This window comes from Ruditapes philippinarum, unplaced genomic scaffold (genome assembly GCF_026571515.1).
Source record: "Ruditapes philippinarum isolate M1 unplaced genomic scaffold, ASM2657151v2 ctg3277_1_1_1_1, whole genome shotgun sequence".
NCBI classification, from domain to species: Eukaryota; Metazoa; Mollusca; class Bivalvia; order Venerida; family Veneridae; genus Ruditapes; species Ruditapes philippinarum.
Window position 1 is genome coordinate 109584 of NW_026851554.1, and position 16070 is coordinate 125653.

General features: G+C 32.4%; 1 protein-coding gene across 1 annotated transcript in view; it reads left to right on the forward strand.

Annotated features, from left to right (window-relative positions):
* LOC132743618 (DISP complex protein LRCH3-like) overlaps nt 1-2589 on the forward strand; it is a 75958-nt gene extending 73369 nt beyond the window's left edge. Inside the window, exon 20 of the mRNA XM_060732335.1 lies at nt 1349-2589. Within this exon, the coding sequence (XP_060588318.1) occupies nt 1349-1471 (123 nt within the window). The 3' untranslated portion in view covers nt 1472-2589. The remainder of the gene's footprint in view (nt 1-1348) is intronic.
* Nucleotides 2590-16070: the final 13481 nt, after the last annotated feature.

Consider the following 16070-nt stretch of genomic DNA (forward strand, 5'->3'; position numbering starts at 1 on the left):
TGTATAGTGTTAACCTGTTTATATATGGCTAATTGCTGGGAAATCAGTCGGTTTTTAGTTTCATATTTTTAACTTGAATATTTGAAGAGCAATATAGCTCTTCTATTTTGTCACAATATTTTTTTTCCTTTGAGAATTTGTAACTGAACAACTATGAAATGTGTTCTATTGAAAAGTCACATGTGTTAAGGATGACCTGTAGGTCACTGTCCAAAACCTGTGAATTTATCATTTATTTTTACTGAATTATTCCCTTTTATGAACATGGAAAAATCCTGCCTTGTCCAGACTTTATCAAGCATCAAGATAAGTCAATTGTACCATTTAACTGGTAGCTCCTGGTCTATAATTTTGTCATATAGTTGCTAACATTTTTGTGTCGCCTTGAAAAGGTGACATATAGGGGTTACTTTTGTCGGCGGCGTCGGCGGCAGCGTCTGTGTCGTTGTCGGCGTCCCCTAAAGCTTGTCCGGAGCATAACTCAGTCACTATAAGTCTGATTGACTTCAAACTTGGTATGCATGCTTCTTTCAATAACCCGAAGTGCAGTGCACAAGGACCAGTACTCTGCAGTTCTTATTTTTTGAGTTATTGCCCTTTGTTAATTTTCATACTTTAATTTTGTCCAGACCATTTCTCTTCAACTAAAAAAGCTATGGACTTGAAACTTCATAGGATGATAGATCTCATTAAGAAGAAGTGCAGTGCACAAGAACCGGTACTCTGCATTTCTTATTTTTTGAGTTATTGCCCTTTGTTTATTTTCATACTTTAATTTTGTCCGGGCCATTTCTCCTTAAGTATAAAAGCTATGGACTTGAAACTTCATAGGATGATAGATCTCATTAAGAAGAAGTGCAGTGCACAAGAATCGGTACTCTGCATTTCTTAATTTTTGAGTTATGGCCCTTTGTTAATTTTCATACTTAATTTTTGTCCAGGCCATTTCTCCGAAAGTATAAAAGTTATGGACTTGAAACTTCATAGGATGATAGATCTCATTAAGAAGAAGTGCAGTGCACAAGAATCGGTACTCTTCATTTCTTAATTTTTGAGTTATGGCCCTTTGTTAATTTTCATACTTAATTTTTGTCCAGGCCATTTCTCCGAAAGTATAAAAGTTATGGACTTGAAACTTCATAGGATGATAGATCTCATTAAGAAAAAGTGCAGTGCATAAGAACTGATACTCTGCATTTCTTATTTTTTGAGTTATTGCCCTTTGTTATTTTTCATATTTCATTTTTGTCCTGGCCATTTCTCCTAAACTACATTGTTCACAAGGCGACACATCCGACTCGCGGAGTTCTAGTTAGAAATATATAGATTATACTGTGTTTTATTTCAGGACCAGATCTGTGAATCTAGTGACATTTTGGCAGAGAAAGGCATTCATCGTGTTGCTAGCACAGTGGCTGCCCTTGTTGCTATAGCAACCCATTCAAAACATCCAGTTGCATCAAATGTTTGATAAACTTGTGTGTTTTTATAAGTATGTGATATCTAATATAGTGATATTAACTGTTATAACTTGATGTTACCATAGCAACATGTCTCAGCTTTGTCATGAATAGTATTAATGTATCCACAAGCTGATATTTGGCATGGTTGCTAAGCAACTGCTATGTAATATACCAACTTGGTCACCTAGCAACTACTAGGTATCCTGGCAACCATTTGGACACCTGGCAACAAAGTTACTAAGCAACTGGCAACAGAAGAATGGTCTTTGTACTGTATACAGTATGTTTATGACACAAAAATATCGGACGGACAGTTTAAAGTAATTTATATATGTACAAAATACTGATTGTTTGAGACTACCTGTGAAATAGTGCTTATGAACATGTATCAGCATGTACATTGTAAAGATGTCTGTGAAATTTGCCATTTTATAATCAGTCGTGATGGTTAAAATGTTTGAATGTGATTACATAAACTGTGATTCAATCAACGTTCATATTGTATTAGATATTTTGCAACATGTTACATATTATACATATATGTTGTAGTCCTGAAAATCTTTCGTATTGGGGATTGATTCATTGTGAAGACGGATATGTTGACAACCTTGGAACAATGTGATACTTTATTTTGTAACTTTTAGAACATGTAAAACCTTAAATGTTGTATTTCCTTTTTCGAAAGTCACTGAAACCAATCAGTAAAAACCTAAATGTTGTACTTTTGAAATGTATTTCCTTGTTGAAAGTCACTCAAACCAACCTGTAAAAATGTTAATGTTGTACTTTCATTTCGAAAGTTACTCTTGCAATCCTGTGTTTTTTCTGACATTCATGGTTTATTTCCAGACTCCAGTGTAAGCATTTGTATAAAAATGTCATAAAATATTTTTTCGTACAAGTCTGATAAGCAAGACTTGATTTCGTACCCTATTGTTAAAAGTTTATGACACAAAAATGCTTATTTAAACCCTTTGGTCTTTATTATCTTTTCGAAATGCATACATACTTATTTTCGATATTTTTAAGAAAATTGAAAAAATTCTTAAGAGGACCATTATAAAGGCCAAAGATTATTATTATGGAAGCCTAAGTTTTATGTATCATATGTAATTGTTTTGTTTGTACAGGTGGAGTTCAAAATTGTAGTTTATGTTTACAGTCTAACCCGTTTGTAAACCCATTAACAGTCCAACCCATCAAAACAAAAGATTATAAAAATAAACACCTTTAAACAAAGAGCTTTAATATAAGAATGCCCTCTAGCGGACTCATAAAAGGTAGTTAGGTTCACTTTTGTGCCTGCTTATTCTTTAAAGTGTAAAGGGTCGCCAGAGGTTTATCTTCACCATTTGAACTAGAAAGTCTCTGTAATTATGACCTTTACAGTGTCTGTGCGTTAAAACCCCAGCTCCGAGATGAATAACATCATGAAAACATCTACAAAGTGATTTCAGTATGCCTTATAGTTTGTAGATTATTTGTTTAGGTGACTCGTACTGCTTTTTCATACCTCTTTTAATTAACATGGTAGATAATAAGTTCACTTGTAAGATGTGCTTCAGGTCATTATTTTAGAATCTCTGAAACACCTTTACAGAGGATGGATTGTATACAAGTATTCTATTTAATGTAATGGTTGGTTAACAATATTTTATACATTTTGTGCTTCAATTAAATTGTGCCTTCTAATTTTGTTTACTTCCATTCTTTTAAAGAATTTACTTGCATTTCAAGCACTGTTGTAACATGTAGATAGGAAATATGGTACAGGCATTATACTAGTTACTATAGAAATTGGAATGAATTTGTCTCATAATATAGTATCTTTCAGTGGAATGAACCAATTTTCTTTGGCAACATTGTTACATTGTCTTAACCAGATAAGCAAAATTATCTCCCTTTTTGGGGGGGGGGGGGGGCAGGTAATGAAAATGTGCTGTTACCTGTTTTTATGGCATTTTGATATTCAAAATTATTTCCCAAATTTTAGAATATATAGGTTTCATGGCAATTTATTCTCAAAGGTGTTTTATTTAGATGCCTACATAACCCAGTAGTGTGTTTACCGGTAATTGGATTTCATATATATACATGTAAAACATAACATATCCAAGAAATACTTGGAAAAGCAAGAGCTTAAGAAAAAAGTACAGACACAATTTTTCATATCACATTTTTCATTAAAGCAAAAATAGAGTTTAAAATTTAAATAATGTTATTAATATATCACATTTATGTGTACATGGAAAGTATATTTCATTGGAAGGAAAACATTCAATACCTTACATTACAAAAATTAATGGTAATTAATTAATAAGTAATTATGTCTAGACTAAATATATATTATATAAACTGAACATCATATTTTTATTTTGTGTGGGTTCTTATGTTTATATATAAAGAATTGTAGTTTTTATCAGTTATTTTGCACTATTATTTAGATTTTTATTTCAACAGTTTTGGCCAGTGTTTAAACATGCTCTGTTGTCACAGATGTGTACATGTTTTACATAGTAACCAAATTCATGTCTCACTTTAAAGGTACATGTATCATATGCCCATCTTTTGTGCCCAGAATATTGTTTATTTTTATAAGGAATTTTGTTTCATAAGTAAACATTAGAATTAAAGTAATGGAATATTTACAGCACACAGATGGATTGATGTATATTTAGTTATAAAGGCTTTGTTTTATGCTGACCAACACATTTGTTTAAATGTAAGATTTCATATGTTAGTGCTCTAACAACAAATATTGACATGTCTGTATTGACAGTATAGGGCCGGGATAGCCTGGCATATTCTAGCCAGCTTTATACCAGAATCCGTATCGTTGGTTGCTATTATCAAAATACTTTAAGGCTATCAATTGATAGTTCCATATTGTAAGCATGACAAGTCATATTACAAATAAAAATTCAGAAGTGCAGGAGCTATAAAAAAAATAAATGTTAGAATTTTTTTATTTTAGCATAATATACGTTTAATTGCAAGTTTCACCTATGTTTGACTTTGAAAATGAACAATGTCATAGTATCATGTGATTAGTTTTGTACTTTTTATTTTTTTTGTATTGATTATGCAAAAAGTTCTGTTTTCTATATTAATTCTGTTAATGTTTGCTCACCAAAAGTTTTTTAATTTGTACACAAATACATCATGTTCATAGGATAAAGGGGGAACATTGTGTAAATGTTTATGTCAGATTCATTCTGTTATCAGTCATTTAGTATATACACACGGCTTTAATTGCATGGAGTAGAACTTTATTAACAAAATTTTGTGTGAAATGGCTGTTTATGAAATTTATTACTCCAGTAAAAATACAATTTTTAATGAATAATTGACTGTAATTATTCTCACTCTCGGCCATTGATTTCATCTTTATCCTATGTGTGTTCCCGTACAACATACACACAACAAGATTTTAGCTGAACGAGGTGTTTCTAATCCAGTCCATTCAATTAAAGCTGTGGTATATATCATTACTTTTCAATCATTAAATTATGACATCATCACATTTCATTATGTATGACATCATTAGGTGTCATTATCATAAAAATGGCTATAAAAATATAAAAAAAAGTAACTTGTCTTACATTTTGTTACTAAAAGAGTCATTTTACCTTTTTTCCATTGATGTTACTCACAAAGCATTGAAAATTCATTTTAAAAAAAAAGAATTCCTATACCAGTATTCATTCTTGTTTATTTTATCATTCAATTCTTTCATAATTCTATCATTCTTTCATCGCACATATTGGTCAACCGTTTTTCTTTTTTACACAGGGTGGGAAAAAAAACATACCAAAACCATGCACATTCATTCATTCCATTTGTAACTTAATCAGAGTTTTAATTATTATTTATTATTAAAGATTATCATAGGGACTATATTTAGATAGGGTAATTAATTTATATGTTTAAAGTAACTATTATAATGTTTATGACTTTATCCAAGGCTAATCGTCTCAACAGTGGCATTCTTATTTCAAAGGTTTTCATCTCGGCTCTGTCCTATTGACTGTTCTTAATCTATTTTAGTATTTTGATATGGAAAAACCCATAATCTATAAATAGAATGTTCCAAATTGAAAGCAGGTCAAGTCCATTATGCAAATTAAAGGAGGTTAAAGGTTAAGTTCATAAGAGTTTTTGACAAGTGTTGGGATGGAAACCTTTATTTACATGCCAAGATCTGTAACTTACAATTTACATATGGAGATCTGTTTCTTCTTGCAACAATTACTATATATATCACATTTTGAATTCATGTAAATTTTCATAGCATACATGAAACAATTGTTTGACTTGTGTTTTTATATATATTTTTGAATCATGCTGATAGCTCTATATATACATGTATGTTGTTTATGGCTAACAAATTTGTGTCACACAATTTGCCTTAATTATATCCTGCTGCCGTATTTTCTTTTAATTTTTTTTCATAAACTGTGCTGCCTTATTTTGAATCTTCTTCAGGATGTTTAAGTGAAATTCTTTTTGTTCTTGATTATTTAAACTAAAAATAGAAATAAACAAACATGGCCATAAAGATTTTAAGATAAACTTTGTTTCGGATTTGAAACAGAAAAAGGAAAATTAATACATGTACTCCCATTTTAATGCAAGTAATTCCTTGATGTCATGTATATCATACTAAGAAAGAAGTATGTTTTAATTAAAATCAAGAATTTGACTGATTTTTTATACTTACCAAATTCTTAAATACAGTCTTGAGGGAATTCCAGTGTTTTCTAAACAAATAATGTTGCATAATATATCATAAAAAATATACATATGTACATTTATTTTTCTTTTATGATGCACAGTTTAAAGATAAACTACTTGAACTGCACAGTTTGTAATAGAAATTTAATTTCTTTTCTAGAAATGCACAGTTTAAAGATGAAATGTATTTCACTTAATAGTTAATTTAGTGTTATGATGGTTTTCCTGTTATGAAGAAGAAAAAAAGCAAAAGTTATAAAATGATCACAAAACTTAATTTCACCACATCTGAATTATTCTAGATAGCCAGCTTATAAAACTGTGTGTCCACTATAAATGAGTGAACCTATTGTAAAGGTTTTCCTGTTTGTTTGTTTTTTAAGAAGAAAAGTTGTTTAACAAAATTTAATTTCTAGAATAATTTGAATGCTTCAGCATGGCCCGCATATTATGTCCCGTTTTTTGTTTGATGCTAGTAACTTGAGTTACTCTGTGTATATAATGTAAATGCAGTGTGTATAATTTATTCTGTACAGTTATAATGCTAAGCCTTATTCATACATATATACATATAATATCTCTTCTCTTATTATATTATACTTGGTTTTTTTGTGTAAAAATGCGTGTACAAATCAAAATATTACAGAAGTTTTATTTTTACTCTTACAGAATTGTCTTGTTTTGTCTTTTATGTTGGCATATGGGCCTGAATTTTTAACACATTCGCATATTAATTAACACAAAATAACTGCCATATAAATATATGTTTATAAAATTTTATGAAAAGAAAAATGGATCTGAGTTTTTTACTGTAGATTACAGTTAAAAATTTTGAAAGACATATAGAGAAAGAAGTCTGACAATTAACACATACATAGTGGTTATGTCATAATGCAAAATGAAACCAAAGAAAAACAATCAACTTACATAGGAATTTCATACAAACTTGCACTCTAAGGTTAATTCAATTTGTCAGTAATGTTTGTTCAAATTTTTTATCTTTATTGAGATATTTATTTACATTTGTTGTTAAAATAAACAGTGGAGATTACCAAATCTTGCCAAGTTTAATGTAGTGCATTGTGGGACCTACTTTTCTCTTCTGTATAATTTTACTATTTAGGGACCAATTTTTTAATTACTCTTTTTCTGTGAAAAAAAACAACAAAAAACAACAAAAAACCTCAAAGACAAATTCACAGAATTCTTAGAAATGTCCAGTTTATGCCAGCAGTATTGAGCTAGGCCCAGTCTCAAAATACACTAGTCTAGCAAGAGTCTGTACATCAATTTTGATTTTCTTTATACAAAAAAAAAAGCTGTTTTGATTACACAAAAAAAAGCTGGCATAATTTTTACATATATATATATTTTAAATTTTCTTCAAATGATAAACTTACATATCTGTTTTCTGACAAACTAAGGCATATTTTTAAATGTATAGGTACATGTAGTAATGACCTGTTAATGATGAATCCTTAGCTCCCAGTTTACATTTTTATCATTACCAGAGATTGGAGTCATCATCTTGTGTATCGAACAATGTTAAACAATAGGTGATACAATAGATGAACAGTTTAACAATGTTAACTCTGTGCCTACTGCAAAAACCCTGCTTTTTACTTCAAATTGTTATCTCTTTGCATTGAATTATCGTACTTCCGTGCTTTTTAGCTCACCTGTCACAAAGTGACAGGGTGAGCTTTTGTGATCGCTTTTCGTCCGGCGTCCGTCCGTCCGTCCGTCCGTCGTCCGTCCGTCGTCCGTCGTCCGTCCGTAAACTTTTGCTTTAAATGACATCTCCTCATAAACCACTGAGCCAATTTCATCCAAACTTCACAGGAATGTTCCTTTGGTGATCACCTTTAAAAATTGTTCAAAGAATTTAATTCCATGCAGAACTCTGGTTGCCATGGCAACCGAAAGAAAAATCTTTAAATATCTTCTTTTAAACAACCCTAAGAGCTAGAGCTTAGATATTTGGCATGAAACATTTTCTAGTGAGTGTCTACCAAGTTTGTTCAAATAAAAGCCCTGGGGTCAAATTTGGCCCCGCCCCGGGGGGTCATTGATTTTCCCTATATGCATATAGTAAAAACTTGAAAAATCTTCTTTTAAAGAACCCAAAGAGCTAGAGCTAAGATATTTGGCATGAAACATCTTCTAGTGAGTGTCTACCAAGTTTGTTCAAATAAAAGCCCTGGGGTCAAAATTGGCCCCGCCCCGGGGGTCATTGATTTTCCCTATATGCTTATAGTAAAAACTTAAAAAATCTTCTTTTAAAGAACCGTAAGAGCTAGAGCTTAGATATTTAGCATGAAACATCTTCTAGTGAATGTCTACCAAGTTTGTTCAAATAAAAGCCCTGGGGTCAAAATTGGCCCCGCCCCAGGGGGTCATTGATTTTCCCTATATGCATATAGTAAAAACTTAAAAAATCTTCTTTTAAAGAACCCAAAGAGCTAGAGCTAAGATATTAAGCATGAAACATCTTCTAGTGAGTGTCCACCAAGTTTGTTCAAATAAAAGCCCTGGGGTCAAAATTGGCCCCACCCCGGGGGGTCATTGATTTTCCCTATATGCATATAGTAAAAACTTAAAAAATCTTCTTTTAAAGAACCATAAGAGCTAGAGCTTAGATATTTGGCATGAAACATCTTCTAGTGAATGTCTACCAAGTTTGTTCAAATAAAAGCCCTGGGGTCAAAATTGACCCCGCCCCAGGGGGTCATAGATTTTCCCTATATGCATATAGTAAAAACTTAAAAAGTCTTCTTTTAAAGAACCTAAAGAGCTAGAGCTAAGATATTTAGCATGAAACATCTTCTAATGAGTGTCTACCAAGTTTGTTCAAATAAAAGCCCTGGGGTCAAAATTGGCACTGCCCCAGGGGGGTCATTGATTTTCCCTATATGCATATAGTAAAAACTTAAAAAATCTTCTTTTAAAGAACTCAAAAGAGCTAGAGTTTAGATATTAAGCATGAAACATCTTTAAGTAAATATCTACAAAGTTTGTTCAAATAAAAGCCCGGGGGTCAAAACTGGCCCTGCCCCAGGGGTGTCATTGTTTTTAACTATATGTGTGTATAGTAAAAACTTTAAAAATCTTCTTTTAAAAAAACCCAATGAGCTAGAACTTAGATGTTTAGCATGAAACATCTTCTTATGGGTGTCTACCAAGTCTGTTCAAATAAACAAATAAAAGCCCTTGGGTAAAAATTGGCCCGGGGAGGGGGGGGGGGCCTATATACAGGTGAGCGACCTCAGGGCCATCATGGCCCTCTTGTTTGAAGGGAGTTTTTATAGGTGTTTTTATTGCTTCGCCATCACTGACCGATCTTCCATTATGTGTTTTTGTCATCCTGTTGTTCTATTATTCTTTCCCCCTATCATGGCATAGTTCTTGCAAAATCATTTCATATTATATGACTGATGATGATTATAAAACAGTATAAAATTCAGCTTGTCTTTTTTTTTATTTAACATCTGTATGTTTATTTCCTGTATATGCTTGATGCAGGAAGGAAGTGAAATTGGTTACGGCAACTTTATACATGTATAAAGTCACTCAATATCGCAAAAATGAAAAGTGGTGTTGGTAGACAGATTCACATTCCATCACTGTACCAATTGAGACCACAGGAAGGATTATAATTGGAAGTGGTGCAGGTTCCATTTGATAAAACCTGATCATAGATAGGTCTATTGTTATGTCTGCTTCTTTCAAACCATGATTGTCTCCCTTTCTACACCTGCAGGGTTAGATAGTTTGGTTTGAATATGAGGCGGTCATTTTTGCTTTGATAACATTATGTGACATACCACAGTGTTTGCTAAGTTATAAGGCTGTCAAAAATACATTTTGACCTACAACTGCCTCTTAATGACAATCCTGCTGAATTCAACCAGTAATTACTATGAATGTTGGAAAATTTAGAAACATCTGCAGATGTGCTTATACAATACAAGTAGATGAATGTGTCTATGAAACGTGCAGCGTGACATTCTTATGCCTTGGCTGCAAGTTTATCTAAGACCACTAAAGCCAGTATATTTTAGTAATAGATCTATGATACCTTAGCCAGATGCAGTTTGAAAGGTTTTATATAATTCAAGAATTCCTGAATTTCACTTGGTGTGGGGGGCATATTTTATTTATTTACGAGTATTTTACATTATTTGAAAGACGTGAAAGGACTAATAATGACTTCATAGATTTACAGCAAACCACCAGGCAATGCTATATTTTAACTGTAACCTCTACATTCAGCCTCAGTGACCAAAGTACACGTACAATGAAATATCATTTCTTTGAAAATCAAAGGAGATGTTAAAGGGTATAAAGCTATATCTCAAGGAAATATTTTTATAAACAGTAAAATCTGTTTTACTTTATGATAGAATGTCTCTGTCATTTAATACAGTACACACATGAATATTTGCGCGTAAACAGAATAAAACGTTCCCAAACAAAATATGTTGCTATTTTAAGAAGGGTTTTAGCAATGATTTCCTGAAAGTGTCATGTGCTATGCTATATAGGAAAAATACAAACATATTTCTTTCATAGGGGTATTTTAGAAGTATTCTCTTCTAAATTTCAAGACCATTATTTTTACAGCAGAGATATAGCTTTATACAATTTATAAAGAAATTCTTGACTACTAATGGCAGACATAACTAAGTAGTCACACAACTAAGATTTCAGTTCAGGAATGCTTATCAAGATTACATGAAAGTACTAAAACTTTACGCACATGGCAGAAAAGGCACATGGCAGGTCAAGTCATCTCAAGTACCAGAGATAATTGGTTCACCTGTCATGACTAACTCGATAGGGTGTGAAACATGAGCTTTTTTTGTTAGAAACATGATGCCTTGGAAAGTATTGAAGACTCCTTTCAGCAACTAACGAAAAATAGGCTACTGCATGAAAATGACGTTCTTGATTTAACTACAACAGCGGACCGGCATGGAGGCTGATGAATCTCAAACATATAGTTACTTCAGGCGCCAGTCAATAATAAAATAAACAATAACAAATAAAACTTTATTACTTTATTGTTCACTGACTGGAAATGTGGAGAGTGAAGATGGAATGATATCTGATAATGCCACACAAAGATAAAAATAATCAAAACTTCTAAAACAATGTAATTATACTAGTTTTGGTGCTTGTACCAACTATATGAGCCGTGTCACGACAAAACCAACATAATGGATTTGCGACCAGCAAATGCGGATGCGCAGGCTTATCAAGATCCATTCTGTTGGCTATCAGTTTCTCTACTTGTAATAGAGTTAGTAAGCGAACAGCATGGAGACTGTGCGGATGCACAGGATGGTTTGGATCCATGCTGGTCGCAAACGCACTATGTTGGTTTTGTCGTGACACGGCTCAATTATTATAATTAATCCTAACATACAATTGGTTGAACAAAAAAATCAAGTTCTTAAGTAACATTACTAATGGGAAGAAGTTCATAAGACACTTCGTCTTTCATTCTAATCCTGTTTTTTAACAATACTTGAAATGTCTTGTATATATTGTAAATTGTAACATGTATATATATTCTGAGAAATAAAATATTTTTAAACTAACCTATGCTGAAAATAAATAATAAATGGTTTTCTTAAATGGAGTAATGTTACTGTTTCATAAAATCTAACAATTATTTACAGCCCTACATTTCAATTAATTCTACAAGTTACCTTCAACACATGTATACTTCTCACCTATTTCCATATAATTAAGCCCCTCTCATTGAATACTATATTTAATAATACCATGTAAATTATTGATTTTTTTTTAGAAATATAGAAACAAAAATTTGTTAAAATAAATTAAATACAACATCAAAAAAACTCCACCAAGTTTCTTCAATATTTTTTTTCCCAGATTGAGATCTGTCCTTTTGGGCTGTACCTGATTAAACTTTATAAATCATTTCATTTACCCTTAAAGAAAATTGTCTTCAGATGAAAAATGTTCAAATAAATTTTACTAAAAAATGAATATATCTATCCACTGTTTTAGAAATAGTCATCTATACATTGACACACAGTTTTCAAATGTTCGTAATCATTTAAAAATAGCCTACTGAGATTTAATCTAATTTGAAAGAAACCATTTTGAATGGCAAACATTCATCTTTCCTAAAGTGATATGACACAATTCCCTACATTTTAATTGTTTTAAAAGTTTATATGAATTTGTATTAGTTTGAATGTGTTGTAAGCTTTAAGCTTAGAACCAACCAGTACAAAGTAATGTGTGTAAAGTTTCTTGCCCCTGACCTGGTTTGAACCCAAATAGCAAACAATCCTTAGATTACTAGTCCAACATGTTAACCCCATGGCTTAGCTGCCACATGTATTTTTTTGAATGTCATTATAACAATCCTTTAGAAATAGACAATAAATAGGTAAAATATTCCAGGCAGGGCTTGCAGGACAAATCTATTTAATTTATAAAAAGATTAAAATACAATAAATATTATCTCAACCACAATAGCTTGACAAATACCATGAATAGCACACTTGTTGATAAACATTTATGTTAAGTTTTTACACAACAAATATATTAAAAATAAATATAGAACAAAAACCAGCAACAACAAGAGATGGTTATATATAATACATGATTACACTATTTTATACTATAATGATGAGGGGAAAAAAAGAACGAAGAAACCTGCTCTGCACTAGGGTGATAACACTGTGCCTATACTACCAATATACTGCCAGGCCACCCAACAAATTACTGTCAACAGACCAGACTCTACACTGCTTGTAATCTCTTAACCTTTCAACTCCTGAAATACTTAAATGGACTTGTCCAACTTCCATTATGGAACAGTCCACTATCATTTTAGTGGATATTAAGATGAAAGTTTTGCCAACAGTGACTGTGAGCCTGGTTGATTGCAGACTGGCCTGGCTCTATACTGGTGGCAAAGGCTAATCACTTTAGATCTGAGCAGGGGTACCAGCCATAGCTATCAATGGAAGTTCGAAATTCAGGGCAAGTCTTATATATATTCAACAGTCAAGGTTAAAACTATCAACAAGCAATAAATAAGCAAATGAAAACTAACAATTGTAACGGTCTGTTCAACTGGACGGGTATTACTAATTAAAACATATCAACACTGAAGAACAGCAGCATGTAAATTAATTCATTGATGAAAAAACAATAGAAATATATGTACGTAAATAATCATTATAAATATTTGTAAATAAATAATACTTTATACGGTGGGAATGTAATTTTTTTTACAAATTTCATGGAATGTTCACAAGTTCATAATATATATAGTAAAAATTATTTGTAAAATACTGAAATAATTCATCTTCTGTTACTAAGGACGGAGCAAAAAAAACACATGTTTGCATAAAAGCAATGAAGCATTAATGTGATATACATTGTATATAAATAAATTTGAGCATGAAAACGAAAGATAATCAACATAAAAGAATGCATAGTACAAGGGTGTTTTTAACAGTAATATAGTTATGTTGCTGCTCAGTAAAAATTTAAAACAGGAGTTGTTGGTAGGACACTGTGCTAGACTATTCTTAATTCTTGACAGTAAAACAAAGGTCCAGATAAAGTAGAATTTTCAAGTTTAAAAAGGGCCATAACTCTGTCAAAATCCATGTAAGGGTTATAGGCCTCAGTGACCTCCTATTATGCTCCCAAATAAATATATGAAGTTTCAATGGAAGCTTTGGAGATACCAACTTGTGTGCAGTGTGACACTGACACCCAGGTGGGTACAACATTGTACAATAGATTTCCCTATTCTTTGCATAGGCGAGCTAAAATGTTCAGGTTTAAAACTGGAATTCTCAGACAACATACATGAACAGACTCAAACTGAGCTGTGACATTTTCAATCATGTCCTTTTGGCAACAGTTTCCATTCTAAGTACTCTATTTGCATGATTTTACATTTTTTTGCCGCATGTTTCACTGAGGAAATATTATTATTATTGCATAATTATTTTGACATATATATTTTATTATAATTTTTTTTTAACTCTTGTACTATGCACCCTTTCATACTGCAAGACATAAAAATACAATTACATGTACAATAAATACAATCAAGCAGTCACAATTCAGCTAATAAAAATAATTTGATACACAAAATAATACAAACAAACAAACAAAAATCAAAATTAAGTTTTCAATGAAACACTGCCTTAACTCAATAAATATTATGAAACAAGTTAAAACAGCCCTGCATTAAAGTGAATTGGTCAAAACTGGAAAATCTGTTAGACCATAAATAACTAGAACTATCACTAAATGTGATTAATACCCCCACAAGTCTGCTTCGGAAATGAGGATGTTACTAGTAACAGAATACCTTGTAAAAGAATTGAAACATAGAGTTATGGTTGTGGGCAATTAAAGATAATTGTGGTTCATGTATGTTGCATTTCCTTTCAATGTGGTTGGCCATTGATGAAGTTTAATTGAATTACTCTGTAATAAGTCCAGAAAGACAAAGAAAAAGAACAAAGGGCAATAACTCTATAAATACTGAAGATAGAGTTATAGTTCTTGTGCACTGCACTTCCTCTTATTGTGCTTGACCATTGTATGAAGTTGTTTTGGATTCAAACCAGTACGTTTTAAGTTATGCTCCGGACAAGGAAAAGTATCAAAGGGCAGTAACTCTGTATTTTGTCAAAATGGAGTTATGGCTCTTGTGCACTGCACTTCCTTTTAATGTCCTTGACAACTGTATGAAGTTGTACTGAATTCCAAACTGTAGTTTTCAAGTCATGCTCTTGACAAGGAAAAGTAACAAAGGGCAGTAACTCTGTAATTAGTCAAGATGGAGTTATGGTTCTTATGCACTGCACTTCCTCTCAATGTGCTTGACCATTGTATGAAGTTATAATGAATTCCAACAATAAGTCTTCAAGTTATGGTCCGGACAAAAGAAAGCAATGGAAAAGTAACAAAGGGCAATAACTCTGTAATTAGTCAAGATGGAGTTATGGTTCTTGTGCACTGCACTTCCCCTTATTGTGCTTGACCATTGTATGAAGTTGTTTTGAATTCCAACCAGTAGTTTTAAAGTCATGCTCTGGACAAGGAAAAGAAACAAAGGGCAGTAACTCTGTAATAAGTCAAAATGGAGTTATGGTTCTTGTGCACTGCACTTCCTCTCAATGTGCTGGACCATTGTATGAAGTTATAATGAATTCCAACAATTAGTCTTCAAGTTATGGTCCGGACAAAAGAAAGCAATGGAAAAGTAATAAAGGGCAATAACTCTGTAATTACTTTAGATAGAGTTATGGTTCTTATGCACTGCACTTCCTCTCAATGTGCTTGACCATTGTATGTAGTTATATTGAATTCCAACCATTAGTCTTCAAGTTATGCTCCGGACAAGGAAAATGCAACGGACAAAAAAAAAGCAATGGAAAAGCAACAAAGGGCAATAACTCTGTAATTACTTTAGATAGAGTTATGGTTCTTGTGCACTGCACTTCCCCTTATTGTGTTTGACAATTGTATGAAGTTGTTTTGAATTCCAACCAGTAGTTTTCAAGTTATGCCCCGGACAAGGAAAAGTAACAAAGGGCAATAACTCTGTAATTAGTCATGATAGAGTTATGGTTCTTGTGCACTGCACTTCCTCTCAATGTGCTTGACCATTGTATGTAGTTATATTGAATTCCAACCATTAGTTTTCAAGTTATGCTCCGGACAAGGAAAATGCAACGGACGTCTGGACCGACCGACCGACCGACCGACCGACCGCCCGACCGACCAACCGACCGACCGACCGACCGACCACCGGGTGACTCCTATATACCCCCCAAACTTCGTTTTTGGGGGTATAAT